Source organism: Benincasa hispida, chromosome 5 (genome assembly GCF_027475165.1).
Source record: "Benincasa hispida cultivar pf3 chromosome 5, pf3_genome.v1.1, whole genome shotgun sequence".
In the NCBI taxonomy this organism is placed as follows: domain Eukaryota; kingdom Viridiplantae; phylum Streptophyta; class Magnoliopsida; order Cucurbitales; family Cucurbitaceae; genus Benincasa; species Benincasa hispida.
Window position 1 is genome coordinate 50,986,033 of NC_143482.1, and position 16,117 is coordinate 51,002,149.

At 34.8% G+C, this 16,117-nt stretch overlaps 2 protein-coding genes across 2 annotated transcripts; one reads left to right on the plus strand and one right to left on the minus strand.

Annotated features, from left to right (window-relative positions):
* Window positions 1–3,128: 3,128 nt before the first annotated feature.
* LOC120078160 (30S ribosomal protein S31) lies at window positions 3,129–3,724 on the plus strand. Its single transcript, XM_039032385.2, has one exon. The coding sequence runs from the start codon at window positions 3,194–3,196 to the stop codon at window positions 3,458–3,460; it is 267 nt and encodes an 88-aa protein (XP_038888313.1). The 5' UTR covers window positions 3,129–3,193; the 3' UTR covers window positions 3,461–3,724.
* Window positions 3,725–6,899: 3,175 nt separating this feature from the next.
* Window positions 6,900–15,764, minus strand: LOC120077956 (ATP binding microtubule motor family protein). Its single transcript, XM_090313843.1, is given in 16 exon segments — window positions 6,900–7,576; window positions 8,432–8,745; window positions 9,329–9,860; window positions 9,862–10,166; window positions 10,265–10,366; window positions 10,832–11,168; window positions 11,973–12,097; window positions 12,236–12,301; window positions 12,410–12,477; window positions 12,549–12,630; window positions 12,718–12,831; window positions 12,935–13,035; window positions 13,135–13,224; window positions 13,630–13,987; window positions 14,631–14,863; window positions 15,441–15,764. Coding segments are annotated over 14 exon segments (2,778 nt in total). The 5' UTR covers window positions 13,850–13,987; window positions 14,631–14,863; window positions 15,441–15,764; the 3' UTR covers window positions 6,900–7,254.
* Window positions 15,765–16,117: the final 353 nt, after the last annotated feature.

Sequence of the window (16,117 nt, forward strand, 5' to 3'; positions counted from 1 at the left end):
TGCCAGTAAATTCAATATGAAATACAAATCAAAGCAACTAAAAAAATTGGTGTTTAAGGCAGGAAATCAATACCAAAGGCGTAAGTTCATTCGGTGCATGAAAGAATTGAAACAATTGCACCCTGAATATCTTGAATATTTTTCAGACATTGACTTAGAAAAATGGACTCAGTCACATGACGGTGGGTATCGCTGTGGGTGGATGACAAGCAATGCATGAACGGTGTTTTCAAAGGTGCTAGAATATTACCAATTACTTCTTTGGTTAGGCTAACATCCTATCGCACAATACTGTATTTTGAACGCTGGAGACAAGAAATCAGCGAAGCACTCGATCTTGGGGACATATATGTAGAATATGCCCTAAAAAAACTTAAGAGGCGGGAAAAACGAGCATCTGCACATACAGTGACATCCATTGACAGGGAAAGTCAAACTTTCAAAGTATAAACTGGCATAAATATGATTTCTATTTTCTCCCTATAAATGACAGCACGCTCAAGTTTTGAGCTTGAAAGAAGGAACATGTTTTTGCAATAAGTGGCAATCATTCAAGATTCCATGCTCTCATGTAATTGCAGTTTGTAATTACATGCGTATGACATACCTACCACATATTGATGAATGCTACAAATTGTCCAATTTCAAGCGTTGTTATGAAGGTCGCTTCCATCCAATTCAACACCCAGATTATTGGCCAGAATTATCATTTACATAAGTTCGTCCAAATGCAGATTTACTAAGAGAATAAGGTTGGCCAAAAAGTACGCGCATTCATAATGAAATGGATTGAAGAGAGGCAAGCCAAAAAGTGTGATGTACAATTTGCAAGAGAGAAGGACATAACAGACGCACTTGTTCACAACGTACACTGGATGCTTCGTCTTCGGACCATTAGGTGTATTTTTTTTTTATTTGTATATCTTATGTACTTGTATTTTTTATGTACTTATATTTTTCATGTAATTGTATATTTTATATATTTGTATTCTTTATGTACGTATAATGAATTTATGTAATGAATTTATTTTATGTAATTGTATCTTTTTATGTATCTTTTATGTCATGGATTTTATTATGTAATGTAATTTGAACTTCTTAGGTAATGGAGTCTGGTTCTTCTAATCCTGTACCAAAAAAATACGCATCGTTCACAAACAGTATGGGATAGTTCTTCCACTGTAGTGTTGAGTTGTCAAAGAAGAGAGGCGACTACATAGTATACTATCCCATTTGATCACCACATTATTCCGAACAGGCAAGTTTTCTTGGGGTTGCACAAATTGGTTTTATCCAGCTTGATTGGCCCTTATTACTACTCTAGTTAAGCATTGGAGACCAGAAACTCACACATTTCACCTGCCTTGTGAGGAATGTACGATTACGATGCAGGATATTCATACAATTTGGGTTACGAGTGGACGGACAACCATTGACAGGTTCACTACAGTGTGATTGGAAGAACGTTTGTGAAGAGCTCTTAGGCGTTCCACTAGAGGATTTGAAAGGATCAAGATTGAGTATCCCTGGTTGGCGTCCCAGTTTCCAGAATTTCCTCCCGATGCCGATGACATAAGCGTACGTAGTTATGCACAAACATACATCCTGCAGCTTATTGGAGGATTTTTGTTTGCTGACAAGTCAAATACTCTAGTGCATCTCATGTTCCTCCCACTATTGTCTAATTTCGAGCACGCTGGTACGTACTCGTGGGGTGGTGCATGTCTTGCATGGTTGTATAAAGGACTTTGTCGGGCTTCCAATGCACAAGCGTTGGAAATAGCGGGGCCACTGATACTACTACAAATATGGGCTTATGATCAATTTCCAATTATAGCACCACAAATCCAGCTACAGGCCCCAAATCATCGTCCACTTAGTGCTAGGTATTATTTCATTTATATATTTATTTCATTGCCATTTTATGTAAGAATATAAATTAATTGTATTTTTTATAATTTTAGATGGAGTAGTGTATTAGCTACCTCTGAACAGTCAGCAAATATGTTCTCATGTACAAAAAAAAAAATATTTGAAATGCTGATGCACAATCAGGTAGCAAATGTATATATAAATGAATATTTAAAATATTTTAGATGTATACTTATTATTTTTCTTTTTTCTTTTTTTTTTTGTCAAATTATTTGGACGCCATACACACAACAGATTTGGTCATCCTTATCTGATTATTGTCGTGATGATCTGATTATTGTCGTGATGGTGAAGGTGGTCATCCTTATCTGATTATTGTCGTGATGGTGAAGGTTGACCGTATCATCCAGATCGTGTGTTGAGATAGTTCGGTCTACGACAAACGATACCTTCGTTCTCCCAGCACTACACCAAATCGATTTGAGAGGTCAGCACGACCAAGACTGGCGTCAAATCCATGCGGAATATTTATCCTACTGGCATGGATGACATGATCGTTGTGCACACATTGGTCAAAGTAGAAGGTATTATTCGATAAACAAGACGACGACTCAATGTTGCTGACACTGACATCGTAGACAACAGCGACAACAAGGTGAACCTAATTTAGAGGGACACGAAGACAACCCCATGAAGGGTAAGGGCCAGAGTGGTCGTTTTTAAATTTTATGTAAACTTTCATTTTCAAATTATAAATTAAAGAACTAATTATAAATATTCTTTAATATCATGACTTTTTTTCAATATGAGTACAAGATGTTTTCATTGTATATTAAATATATAATTAAGTTTAATAATAAAGGAATTTGTGGATCGCTTCCTAAAATTTTAATATTGTTGTACATCTACAATTTAAAAAAAAAATAGTCAACACACTTAATAGTCAACACACTTAAAAAAGGAAAAAGATAAGCAAATAGTAGACCAAGTCCACGAGTTTACGTCTAACCGATCAACGAGTTTGCTGGATTAAACGATACTTGTACCCGATACACAATTTCACTACCCCAATTTTGTCAATAGTTTCCCCAAACACCTATTCTTATAAAAAGTTCCCTCAAACCCTATTTTTGTAATTATATATTAAAAAACATTATTTAAAAAATCGTAAAAAAAAAAAAAATAGTAATGGGCTTGCTTTTTGGGCTTTTAAATAACAGCCCAGCCCATGCTTTCCAAATCAATAGCAATAGTTAAGCTCCCTTTTGCCTCCTCCGTTACAGTTGGGCTCTGAACCAAATCCTGAAAAAAGGAGGAAAAAATGGCGATGGCGCAGTTATGCGGCGCATTAGCTAGGGGAGTGATGGCGGCGGAGCGACGGTCTCCTTCTCTAACGTCGTCCATGGCGGCCGAAGGACTGGTGCCCATCCTTTGTGGACGAGGTGACAAGAAGACGAAGAAAGGGAAAAGATTCAAAGGATCATACGGAAACGCCAGGCCGAAGAAGGAGAAGAAGATACAGCGAATCAAGGATAAAATCGAGGTTCCTAGTTCCACTCCTTGGCCTCTTCCTTTCAAGCTCATCTGATTTGAACCGCTTTTGTTTCCTTCTGATCGCATAAAACTTTCATGATTTGTGTAATTCTGAAAAAGAATCAAGGTTTTCTCGAAGTTTAGGGTTTATGTCAAGTCAAGATGGATTTAAGCGAAATTGAAATTGATCTATACTGATTAATCGTCTTGCTGGTATGCTTGATTTCATTTTTTTCCGGTTTTTTCCGGTCTGGAATTGGAATATGGAGCTTTGTAGCCGAATTTTCCTTCGAATGATATCTGGAAAATTTTCTAGAAAGGATGCATTATTTGGAGAGAATAGTAGATTCTGTAAAATGGATCCGATTTTATCATACTGAATCTGCAATTTAGGGTTCATCAGCCTGCAACTTGGTGATTTATTTGAGAAGCTTGAAATTTCAAATGTCGTTTGAATTTTGTTTAGATAGATTGTTAAAATCTTCTAAATTCTAACTATAAATAAAAATAAAGATGACAAATACTAATATTATTCCTTAATTGACGTTCCAAAATAAAATAATGATAATAAAAATAAAAATAAAACAAATACCTAATCATCAAACTAAACATGAGATGGGCTCAATTTCGTTTTTTTTTACATACAGCTACACTCTGAATATTCCTGGAAATAGGAGGTGGGAACGGAAATGATTCTATCACGGAATGAGAATATTTTATTCTAAGTCATTTCATATTTCTTATAACTAATCAAATAGATAAATTTTCTCAATTTTTAATGGTAATCAAATAGATAAGTTTTCTCAATTTTTAATGGTTTTTTTCTCTCATACTTTTTATCGTTTTATTTTATTGATTTTTTTTTCTGGTTGATATTGGTTAATTTATTTATTTTTATAAATATATTTAAATTAAATTTATAATTGACATATATATTTAATTTTATTAATAATAATATTAATATAATAATTTATACTATTAATATAAAAAACCATAATCTTTTTTAAAAATATGAATAACCATAATTTTTGCTTAAATCCTTTTTTATTGGTATATATATTATTTATTAAAATTATTAGTTCATCTTTAAAAAATATTAATTAATTAATTAATAATAAAATAAGTTAACTTTTTTCAATTGAACAATCTTGTATTTTGTACTTCTAGTATTAATCTATAATCATAGTTATTTTCTTTAAATTATACAAAAAAAAAAACATTGCTTGATGATTTAAAATCAATTATTTAATATCAACTTCTTTTGTATATATATAAGATTTATAATTGATAATTAACTCTTCAATTAACAAAACTATAGGAAAAAGAAGATATTTACATTTACTAATTTTTTTTTTTAATAAAATTGATAATATAAATGTACAATATAAAAAATTTAATTGATAATAAATATATTAAACTAGAGGGTGAGTGGGTAAATTTAGTTAAATTTTAACGACTTAAAATTGATTTAAAAACATAATGTAATAAAAATAAATTAAACAAAAATTAATTATTAAAATTAATTTTAATGAATTTTATGCTTTATAACAGCATAAAAGCATAAAAAGTATAACACATTCTTAGACTTTCCATTCCCATACATAATAGAAATCATTTCTAGATAAAAAAAAAAAAAAAAAAAAATGGGCTCGTTGCCAAAATCATAGAATAAAAAATTGTACAATAGACCAAAGTTAGAAGTTTGTGAGATTTATGAGGTGGATAATAAAATTGACTAGAGTAGATGTAGACCAATTTTGGTCGAATTGGTGTTCTTATATCTTTTCTTTATTTGCTGCATTTGTTTTTGCTCTATTTTCTTCAACTTTATGGACTTGCAAGGGCATTGTTTATTTCTATATCTTTGCGTTAAAATGGATTTTTTTTTTTTTTTTTTTTTGTTGAAATTGGACTTCCAATCAATCCACGATGGGAAGATGGAGGAAGATGAGAAAATAATTCTAAATGATTTTTTTCTTTTTATAAAAAATTTACTTTTTAATCTATTTGTTAGGTAATCAAATATAAACAATATGTCAGAACATCAACCAGAGTGTATTTTGCCAAAAAAAAAATTATAATTGAGCTTTTTATTAATTTTTAATACATATACAATAATTTATTATCACTAATATAATTTTCTACCGGACTTATAAGGTAAAATAGTAGAATTTTGGTGCACTCAACTTCTCAAAGAAAATCTTCAATTTTATTAATGAATTCAAATTATTAAGGAAGCCTTGTTTATAGGCTATTACAGAGGGGTTAGAGAAGGGTTTAGGGTAACTAACTATGGTTACAACATAATTTTACAAGTTAACAGAAACAGTGACTATCTTTAGTTTAAAAGAAAAGAGGTTAACTTAAAGAACCGGCCAAGATTCTAACCAGAATACTTCAACTAAGACAAGACTCTTCAAGGATTGATCAAGATCCTTAAAAGACATTACATCAACGTTATACTTTCTTTTCATTTCCAGTGAATATCCATAGGAGAAATTTTAGTTTCTATGATTTCAAATTAATTTGTACAAGTAACTAGTACAACTAACTCTCTATTTACAACAACACCAACCAAAGGGCGGAAATCAGAGTCCCAAAAGATCCTATCATTCTTCTGAAATACAAAAGAATTAAACTCAACTACAACACGACTAATGTAGTGAGCGTTGCAATTCCCATCCTCATGACAGAAGTAGAATGACAGGAAGATCAATAACAACACCAGCTCGCTGATTTCATCGATGGAGTTTCTCGCTTCTATGAGGTCTATTGCCCAATGATTAATCAAATTTGTACTTTTGGCTAGTTCAAGTAGTGAATTACATGAATATGGAACAAAGTTTGTGTAAGCATGCTAAAAATCTCAAATTTCAACAGTTTTGGAAAGATGCTATAAAAAGGGCATGAAGCACAAGGATTAAAGAACGATACGTTCAAGGGACCTCTTATGACTTTTCTTCTCCATTCACGCCTCAGTTTTTCCTTGCCTTGTTTTTCTGTATGTTTTTCCAAGAGTTGGTGCTGCCATCTTAACCGATCCCCACCTAAGACAGATTTATGGTGTTAAGACCCAACTCTTCTTGATAAAGATCGAGTTGGATTGATGTTGTAGGTAAGTTTCAACTAGATTTCAATTCAAGTTATAATTTTCAGTTTTTATGCACTTTAGTTTAAAATTCCAACACTATTTTAGTTCATTATTACAAAGAAAAGAATGGCTGAAATGATAGGTTTTTATCTGCTATGGGAGGGTTTGAACAAAGGATTAATCATGGCTACAAATATTTTGGACAATATAGTCTATCATTGATAGATTCCAAGAGTTGAAGCTAAGTTTTGTTCCATCTGCACATTCTTTTATATTGTGTCATACCTACTAATATTCTGGATCTGATTGTTGCAACTGTTCTAAAAACGTCATTTAGTGATTAGTTTTCAATGGTAGATCCAATTTTGAAGGGCAAAAGAAATGAAAAACTTGACAACAATGGTCATCTTGAAAGATAATGTATCTGGGAATTAATAAGTTTCACAAAATACACACAAAAAATGGTCATCTTGAAAGACAATGTATCTGGGAATTAATAAGTTTCACAAAATACACACAAAAAAATAACCAAAAAAAAGAAAAAACCAAATCAATCATCAGCCTAATCGAACTTAACTTCCTAGATCAAGCAAGTTTACAAGACATTTATACAGCCCTATAATTAATGATGCTTTAGTTTCATAACTAAATATTAATTACTGGTAACAAGAAAAAAAAAGGAACAAATGGTGTGGTAATCTCGGTACTGGAAAATGTCACCTGTAAGTGTAGTTTAGTCATTTTATGTGCAGCTCAAGTCACAGAAGAGAAGTCCTATTGTTTCTCCAACTAAATGATCTACTTTTTTGTGGAGGTGTAATGTAGCTGAGACCAAAGTTTCCCTTGAGGGCCTGTCCTTGCTCAGCAAACTTCACAAGCTTGGCAACAATGGCTGCACTCTCTGTTACATGGTTCATGTTCTTCGGATTGCTCCACAACTGGCTGATCAGCTGCAGCCTTCGTCGTTTCGAATTCAATGCAATTCCCCATTTCTGAAACAATCTCTTTCTTTCATCTCCTGAGAATCGCTTCTGCATTAGCTTACACAATGTTTCTCTCTCGCGACGAAGATCTCTCATACTGTAGGAAGAAGATGAGCAAGCATTAGGCATGGGTTAATATACTAGGACTTTCTTTTTGAACAAGTTACAAACTCCAGCGTCGATCAAATGAAAAGAAATGAGAAACATTCAAATGAAACAAAAGTTTGAAAAGGTTTGCAAATCTTTCAACCTTGAAGAAACATTTATACTTGTTAGAGTGGACCTAATATTAAATTCACCTTCACTTATTAGCTTAATCTTTTGGGTAGCTAATAATCTTTTGGGTTGATCAATGATTTAACAATAGTTCTACTCATTCAAATAATTGATGGAATTAATGATATTCTAAAATGTCACTCCAACCTGTTTTATGCATCTTGTAAACCTAGACTCTTGAACCCTTCATTCATTATGATGAGAGGATATACAAGGACATCAAAGAAAAAAAAAAGGCCCAAACACACCCAAATACAAAAAGGAGTTCCAATCCGAAAGAAGCTAAGCTGATAATTACCAACAAACTGAATCAATAGATGTTAACAAAGAGAGATTATTACTAATCATATTTCAAAGGTCCTCCCCAGAGAAAGAATACTCGTTTATGTGGCCGATGGTTCTCTACGTGGCATTCTATCCTTTTTCTTTTTCCCAATCCATTTTCTAAATACTTCTCTACGATTTTCAAAGATGGTGAGACCTCTTTTGAAAGCTTTTGGGATAGTTTCCCGTAGCTCTCACTGGCGTAAATTATGTGTCCTGTTGTGTAATTGTGCAATATTTGTACTAGTTGAAAAAGCATTTTTAAACTAGGTTGTCAGTTGCCGTCTGCCTAAAATTACTTTTTGTATGAAACTAAAAATCAAAGATAAAACATGCTAGAACGACGACTAACCTTGAAGAAAAAGAGATTTTGCGGCCATCATCCATTGCTGCATTACCGTAATAAAATGTTTGTTTTAGAAAAGTCAGTCTCCTAAGCTCTACTTCCATGTAAATGGAATCGGCAGGATCGCCTTGGAAGAGCAAGAAAAAGTAAGTTCTATGGACAATCGAGACGTTGCAAGTTTGCCAAAGCTCAATTATCATCCTCTGCTGCCTCTGAAATTCTTCCTTCCAATCCGATATGACTAATCCATCCTGCAATGTCTCACCACCAACATAATTTGTGTTCTTTAAGAAATCTATTTCTTGCCCATCCTCCAGAACCTAGTAAGAACATACTTCTAATTATTAGGAGAAATGAAAATATTTAGACCTGAACACTAAATTGTAAGTCATTTGCAATCGATGTCATCAAGCAAATGGTGGGAGGACAAGTTGGAATAGACAAAAATGCATTGATCTAAAAAGTAAAAAGTGGCAGGAGTATGATATTTGATTTAGTTGCAAAGTGGCAGTGGCATAAATTAATGATGCTGCACAAACCAACGAAGTGCTCATACTGTACCTTGATAACAATGATAGACTTCATGGGACGCCCAGTATTCAAGCTAGGAAAAAGAGAGATCAAGCTGTTTTTCATGTCAGAGACTCACAAAGCAATCTTTTTTTTTTCTTTTATATCTATAAGTGTCTGAAAGCCAGCTTATACGCATCTCAACTAATTTCACGGGACAACCCGCCTGATCCTACAACATTTGGGTGTTAAGAAAATTCATAGGATATAATATTCACCCAAGTTCTAAAGCACACACCATATGATTGCCCATCCGCAAGAAATTATAGGAACTTAGATTATTTAGGAATCTGTGCAATGTAATTTGAGAAAGTAAAAAAAGAGCATCCTCACCTGTCCCTCTGCAAGTTCTTTCCCATACTCAGAGTTTCTCATTTTCTTCAATCCAGCAACAAAGGCGTCTAAGCGAGTAACGTCTTCATCTGCAGAAGTTTTGATGCTCCGAGCACTTCCTATAGAAGACTGAGAATCAAGTCTCAGGAGGCCGCCATCAAAGTCTAATTGTGGGAGTTTCCGTTCAAAACCTTCAGGTCTTCCAGGAAAGCTTTTCTCAAATCCATGAGGAGGAGTGCTCTCTCTTCTATCAGGTGATAACTCAGTCTTGAAATTGGCTCTACAACTCCAGCTTCTGGTTAGCTTCAAGCTTCTGGAGCTTGACATGTCGGCAGCAACCGTTGAACATGCATCGTCGTGGTAAGGACTGCTCAAAGAATGCATGTCCATCCTTCTTACATCATGGAGTCTTTGCTCTGGTTGACCATTCGTTGAATTATTTTGAATCGGATGTGCTTCTCTGTTCCCATTCACAGGGGTTGATATCAATTCATGGTCTACTATATTTCCATCGTTTAACCCATTAAAAGGCATTAGTAGAAGGTGGTGACAAGCCATCGTCCCTGACTGACTCCCCCATTTCAATACATTGAACTTCCTTGCAGTCATCGGAATCCTCTGCTATTGCAAGAGCGGTTGTTATTCCACTTTGACCTGAGTGAGAGTCAATGAACCTCTTTCCATCATCACTATCTCCATCATAATAATGAGGATTGTTAAAGGATTTTCCACCCGTATCTCTACCACGAAAATCAGCCACACTTGAAGTTTCTGATGGTGAACCTTCATACTCTAAACCATCGCTTGCTTGCAATTTGGAATAAGTAGTTTTGACATCCTGGAAAGAAGGCAAGCAAGTAGTATGAGGAATACAAAGGAAACTGACTATATATGCATGCAAGTAAATCACGTTAACATCAATCAGTAAACTTTTACCTTTCTCGAGACATCATCATGCCCAACCATACGAAGTAAATCTTCAACCCGGGATTGAGCGAGATCCCTTTGCTTAGTGAGTTCTTTAATGTCCTTAGCCATCTGCAAGATAGAATATAATGTAATCTATAACCATTTATCATGTAAACGTTTTTCCTCCTCATGGCTACCAACAATTTGAGTGAGACAACCAGTCTGGGTTGTGGTTTCCTTTGACCGTGGCCATATATAACAGGCAGGACACTATTGTAAGGTCTTCTCTTATGCAGTTCTCGACACCGAACTTAAATTATAGAACAGACATGGATATATTCTTAGAATTACAAATATGCAAATGATGAGCAGGATTTGCCAAACAATCAAATGAATACGTAACTGACCAGATGAACATTTTTCTTTAATTTTCAGAAGGAAAGAAAAGACTCCACAAAATGTCTACATCTCCTCTCCTCATTATGACACAAATAAATTTCAAATCATGGCAAGCCACAGCAAAAATATAAAATTTAGAACTTCAAATTAATTCAAGCATATTTCACGAGCATGAATTCAGGTAGAATATACAACCTTCTCAATTTGAAGATCTTTCTTTTTAAGTAGGGCTGCATATTCAGAACTGGATGAAACAGGGGCAGGGGTCCTCAATTCACTCTCCAATCTCGCCAACTCTTTCTGCAAATGCTTAACCAAAGCCTTATCAGACATGACCACGTTGACTTGTGCTTTTGTTGTCACCTCTTTTGCACAACAAGCGAACAAGAGAGTGTTTCTAGTTTGTTCAACGTGACTTCTTGCAGGGCTCAATGTACAGATGATGGCTGTTCTAGCATTGCCACCTAAGCAGGGCTGCAATATTCGTGTCAGCTTAGAATCTCTGTAATTGATATGACCATTTCTTCCTTTGCTGCACCACATTACAACACCAAGGGTTTTCAAAATATAGAGAGCTTCACTTACTGTGCAAATTTTACAAAAAGAAACAGAAAAAGAATGGGGGGGCATAACATCTAGTCATCAACCAATTTGATTTTTTTACACCAAAAATGAGTCATTGTAACAAAAGTTAATTCAAAATTTGTCATCACATCCATAATGGCTAAAGTGAATCTCTCCATAAATGAGTTTTTCCAAGATTCAAGTCCCATTGAACATCAAGCTAAAATTTTTATAAGGAGGATGCTATATAAGTTAGTGAAACATCAGGAAACACTTGATAAGCAAAAACTGGTACGGAGCATAATTGAACTACCGATACAGACACAAGTCACACAACACAGTAAACTAGAATGATAGATCTTAAGATCGTATAAGTAGGATACACGCAAAGCCAAAAAGAAAAAACAATTAAAAAGAATTGTAGAATTGTACATAGATCCCATACGAACGTAAGAAACTTCTGTATTGCCTAGGGAAAACCTATCTATATGTCAACACTTTTTACTCCCTCCCTCCAGGGTTTTATGCCATGCATACTGCCAACACTGATGACATCCATATTTAAAATGCATGACACAAGCATCAGTGACAAGTGGCAATTCGGCAAAAAAATGACAATTCACTCAAATCTAGAGGAGAAAAAGGAAATAGAAAAACTCCAAGTTTGGTGGAAGAACTAGACCCACAGTAACAAAGCAAAATAGTTTCCAACAGACCTTGAATAATAAAAATGTCAAACAACGTAAAGGGAAGGAAAGAGGACTTCAAGTACCTTAATTTGCGAATGACAGTACCCAGAGTCAGTAAACTGCGATTTATGTGACATCCTTCTTTCAATCTTGCCCCTGCTGATAATGCTTGAGCTGCACGTTCACTCCCAGCTAAATCAATAAAACTCTGCCAGAAATGACGGGAAAGTGAGGAGTGAAGATAAAGTTCTCACACATTGAAGTGCGTTGAGTATGGAAGTCTCTTAAAAGTCAGTATATTAGTTGTATGGTTATGTACACACAATATACTATTAGAGGTCATTACCACACTAGCAGCAAGTGTGGTTGAATTGTCTTTTCCTAAAAACTCTCGAGCAGAACTTTCAATTGTCTGCATGAATCAACAAGGAAGTTGGTTGAAAAAATTATCCCTGAGATGAAAATTGAATCCTTAAATCAGTTGATCGTGGGATTAATTAAGAAGAGACGTGAAGCACACCAGTTTAATAATTTGATGAGATCTAGAACTTTTCTCATTCAATGAGGTCTCTCCAATCCGTCGTTGAGCTGCACATTATAACCAGATTTCATTAAAATATGAAATAATCAGACTGACAATTTTTTTCAAAATGCTTCACCTTCACAAATTGAAATGAGCTCCCTTAAATGGTTCCAGTCCCTCAAAGTTTCCTCGGTGACTTTCTCCACAATAGTTCCTCGCTGTTGACAAACAAAAACTGTGGTAAAATGCCAAAATAGGAAAACTATAGGAGTTCTTTTCCTACACGTAAAAAACAACATATTCACCTCTTGGTCATCTAGCAGCCTGAGAGGACTAGTATCTGTGCTTAGGAGGTCTCTAACAGCTTCATTGTATATCTCAATAGCTGAAAATTTCACAATGAATGCTCTTTCTTCATGCTGAAATTTGTTTCAAGGAAAAGAAAACAAACAAAGACGATAAGAATAGAGCTTGCTTCCAGTAAAGGTAAAGAGTGTAGCGAAATAAACACAATTATCTCACCCTTCTAATGTAATCAAATATATCAGCCACTGAATATTCAAGAATTCCATTCATGGTGTATGTCTTTCCACTGCTTGTTTGACCATATGCAAAAATACTTGCTGGAAATTTGGAAGCATATATATTGGAATAAGGATTTGACTAGTTCATTGACGCCTTGACATATTAGATTTCAAATTGGAATAAAACTGTGTACTTACAGTTGATACCACTGACTACAGAAAATGCAATTTCTCTGGCTCCTTCCTCGTACACCTGCTTTGTAGAGCAATCACCTCGAAATACTCTATCTATCACCGGAAAAAGTGAGCAAAAAATTAAATAAACCTCTTATACAATACCATTAAGTCAAAAATTATATTCATATTAATGGCGTCCTTCCATAGCGTAATGTACAGGCATAAAAATACTTTGAAACATGGACTTAATGTACAAAGCCAGAGTCAGGAAAAAACGTCATAATCACTAAAATATACATAATTCATATAACAAAACATAATTCATATAACAAACATGTATATAAGAATACCATCAAGTGATGAAGCGAAATCCTTCAAGCTCAAACAAAAGAAACTATCAAAACATTCAATAAAAATGTGTGAAAGGAATCCTCATCTATACTAACCCGAAAAGTTACATGTTTACAGACGTCTTACAGAGGATTTTGAAAACCAAGAGAGATTAGCATTTCTCACCAAAAGTATAGGCACTTGGAAATGTGGACCCCTCCCGTAAGGTATTTCGGTACAAGATACTAGTATCATTGATGCACTCCCAATCTGCTGCCTCATTCATCATAATCTCCTTCTCATTCAAGGGTCTCAACCTTACTAAAACAAGAATTTTCTCTTCACGAGCATTTATCCCCTGCATTTTCTCCAACTTCATCAACTCCTCTCCAGCAACCGCCCCCATTTCTCAAAACCTTCTCCCAGCCCAATAGACCACCACCTCGATTCAGTCTATATCAATCCATAATTGTAGTACACTCGAAGATGAAACAAGAACAGACACCCAAGTCATTGTGCTCATGCTTCGCACGTTTACAGGACACTGTTGAGATTTACAACAAACAAATTAGTTCCATGAACAAGAAAAGGAAAGCATATAAGCTCTTAATGACTGAAATTACCTGCATAAAATACTACTAATCACTAAATAATACAATATGCTAAACAAATGCTAATTACTTATTGTCGTAACCATTCAGCAAGCCATGAGTGCCTTCTGATCTGACCAACCCCCTCACCCAACCAACAGTAAAAAGAATATAATAACTGCAACTACAAGCTAATCATTGCTATTTACCCGCCACCCGCAAAATGATAAAAGTTAGAAAGCATATTAATGATAATTACCATATCATGGTTATGCCTTTAGCAATCTAGCTAACCTTCAGTTCTACGCATCCCTTTTAAAACCCTTTTTTTGTGGGGGCTATTTCCCCCAAGAAAAATCACAAATGTCATGTAAGACAGAAACCTTCCCCATAATGGAGACCCACAAAGCTTACGGACAAATTCGAGGAATTTGAAAAGGGTAAGCATTGTCCTCGAACCATCAGAACGTTATTTTCTTTGTATTCTCATTATCGCTCTACACGATAAGATGTGGTCAGATTTTATTGGTACTGTGATTTTTGAAATTAAAATAAAGAAGACGAGGAACAGGAAAAATAAAAAATAAAAAAAAATACCGTCGAATCGTCTGTCCTTTCAGAAAACCGTTTCCGAAAACGATACATCCATTCGGTAGAGCGATGCGGTTCAGATATCGATAGCAATGGCTTACTTGCTCGAAAAATCGATCGTCCAAACGCCGTCGTTTTTAAGATTTCCCTTTTCCCCTTCTTCTTCCTTTCTGCCGTTCGGTCTGATCCGAAGCCTCTGCTACTCTGCTGCGCTTTTCGTCGTCTTCAAGCCTCGTGCACTTTAAGAAAACGACCACAATATATTAAATAATGTTCCAAAACTGAAAAGAAAAAGCCCCGAAATGTATACCATTCACAATGTGCGTGTCAAAATGGACGCGAAATGTCGCGCGGTTAGAAGTTCTACGCAACGGCACTAATATACAATTCTAACGGTTAGCTCGTCTTCATCAAATCCTCAGTTAAGCAAGATTATTAAAATCCTATCTCGAAAATAATTGCACATTGGAACTCATTGTTTTACTTCGACTCAAGGCAAACTTCGAATGCAGCAATTTCCGACGAAAATCTCACAAATAATAATTTACAAGGAACCACTGGACAATTAAACTCCGCGAGATTCCTCCGAGAGGAAAGATCACAGAGATGATAAAATCAGCTACGCAAACATGATTACATGAACTTCAATCCAAAACCGGAATGGCAGAGAGAAGGATTCAAGGCGTAGCTTCAGAGTAAATTGGAGAAGACGATGAAGCTTTACGAGTGGAATAAAGCATCAACATGACGATTAAAGAGAGAAAGGAAAAGGATATTAGAAAAAGAAAAAAAGCAAGGAGGTGAAAGTAAACGTACCGAACGTAGAAAGATGGAAATGAACGCCGAGAAACGAACATAGATGAAACAATAACACAACAACGGCGAATCAGCACCGGCCGGCGACCGTAAATCTTGAAGCACAAGGAGAATGCGGGTGGCCGAAGCGGCCGCAGATTCCGGTAACTCACGGCGGAGCCATCGCTATCAGTCTTAGTCTGAGGGAGGAGAGAAATTTTGAGATGAGCCAATGGCCGGTGGAAGAAAATGAGAACCCGATGATGGAGCGTCAACAAAGTTGAAAATTCTCCTCCAACCGCACCGCAACTCTCACTGAAAAGAAAAAAGAAAAAGAAATAGTGTGAAGTGAAATGTCTATAATGCCCTCTATATATACTATTATTTAGTTAAAATATCATTTTGGTTGTCTATACCCTCGATATATTTTAAATTTAGTAATTGCTTCTAATTTATTATTCATTTAAATAAAACTATAATCGATTATCATTTTCTATCAACTTTGAAAATATATTCACATATTTCATTACATAAAATTATTATGGTTGTTTAACCAATATCAATAAGAAAAAAAAAAAAAAAAAACTCTAAAGAATTAAATTTAAGATTTTTTAAAAGTAGATGGACTAAAATTTGATAATTAAAAGTATATAAACTAATATTAAACAAACTTATAACAACGAAAATGTTATTTTTAC

Bases quoted from the DNA above. Each gene is read 5' to 3' on its own strand.
- LOC120078160 (XM_039032385.2), top strand. From the start codon at position 3,194: ATGGCGATGGCGCAGTTATGCGGCGCATTAGCTAGGGGAGTGATGGCG.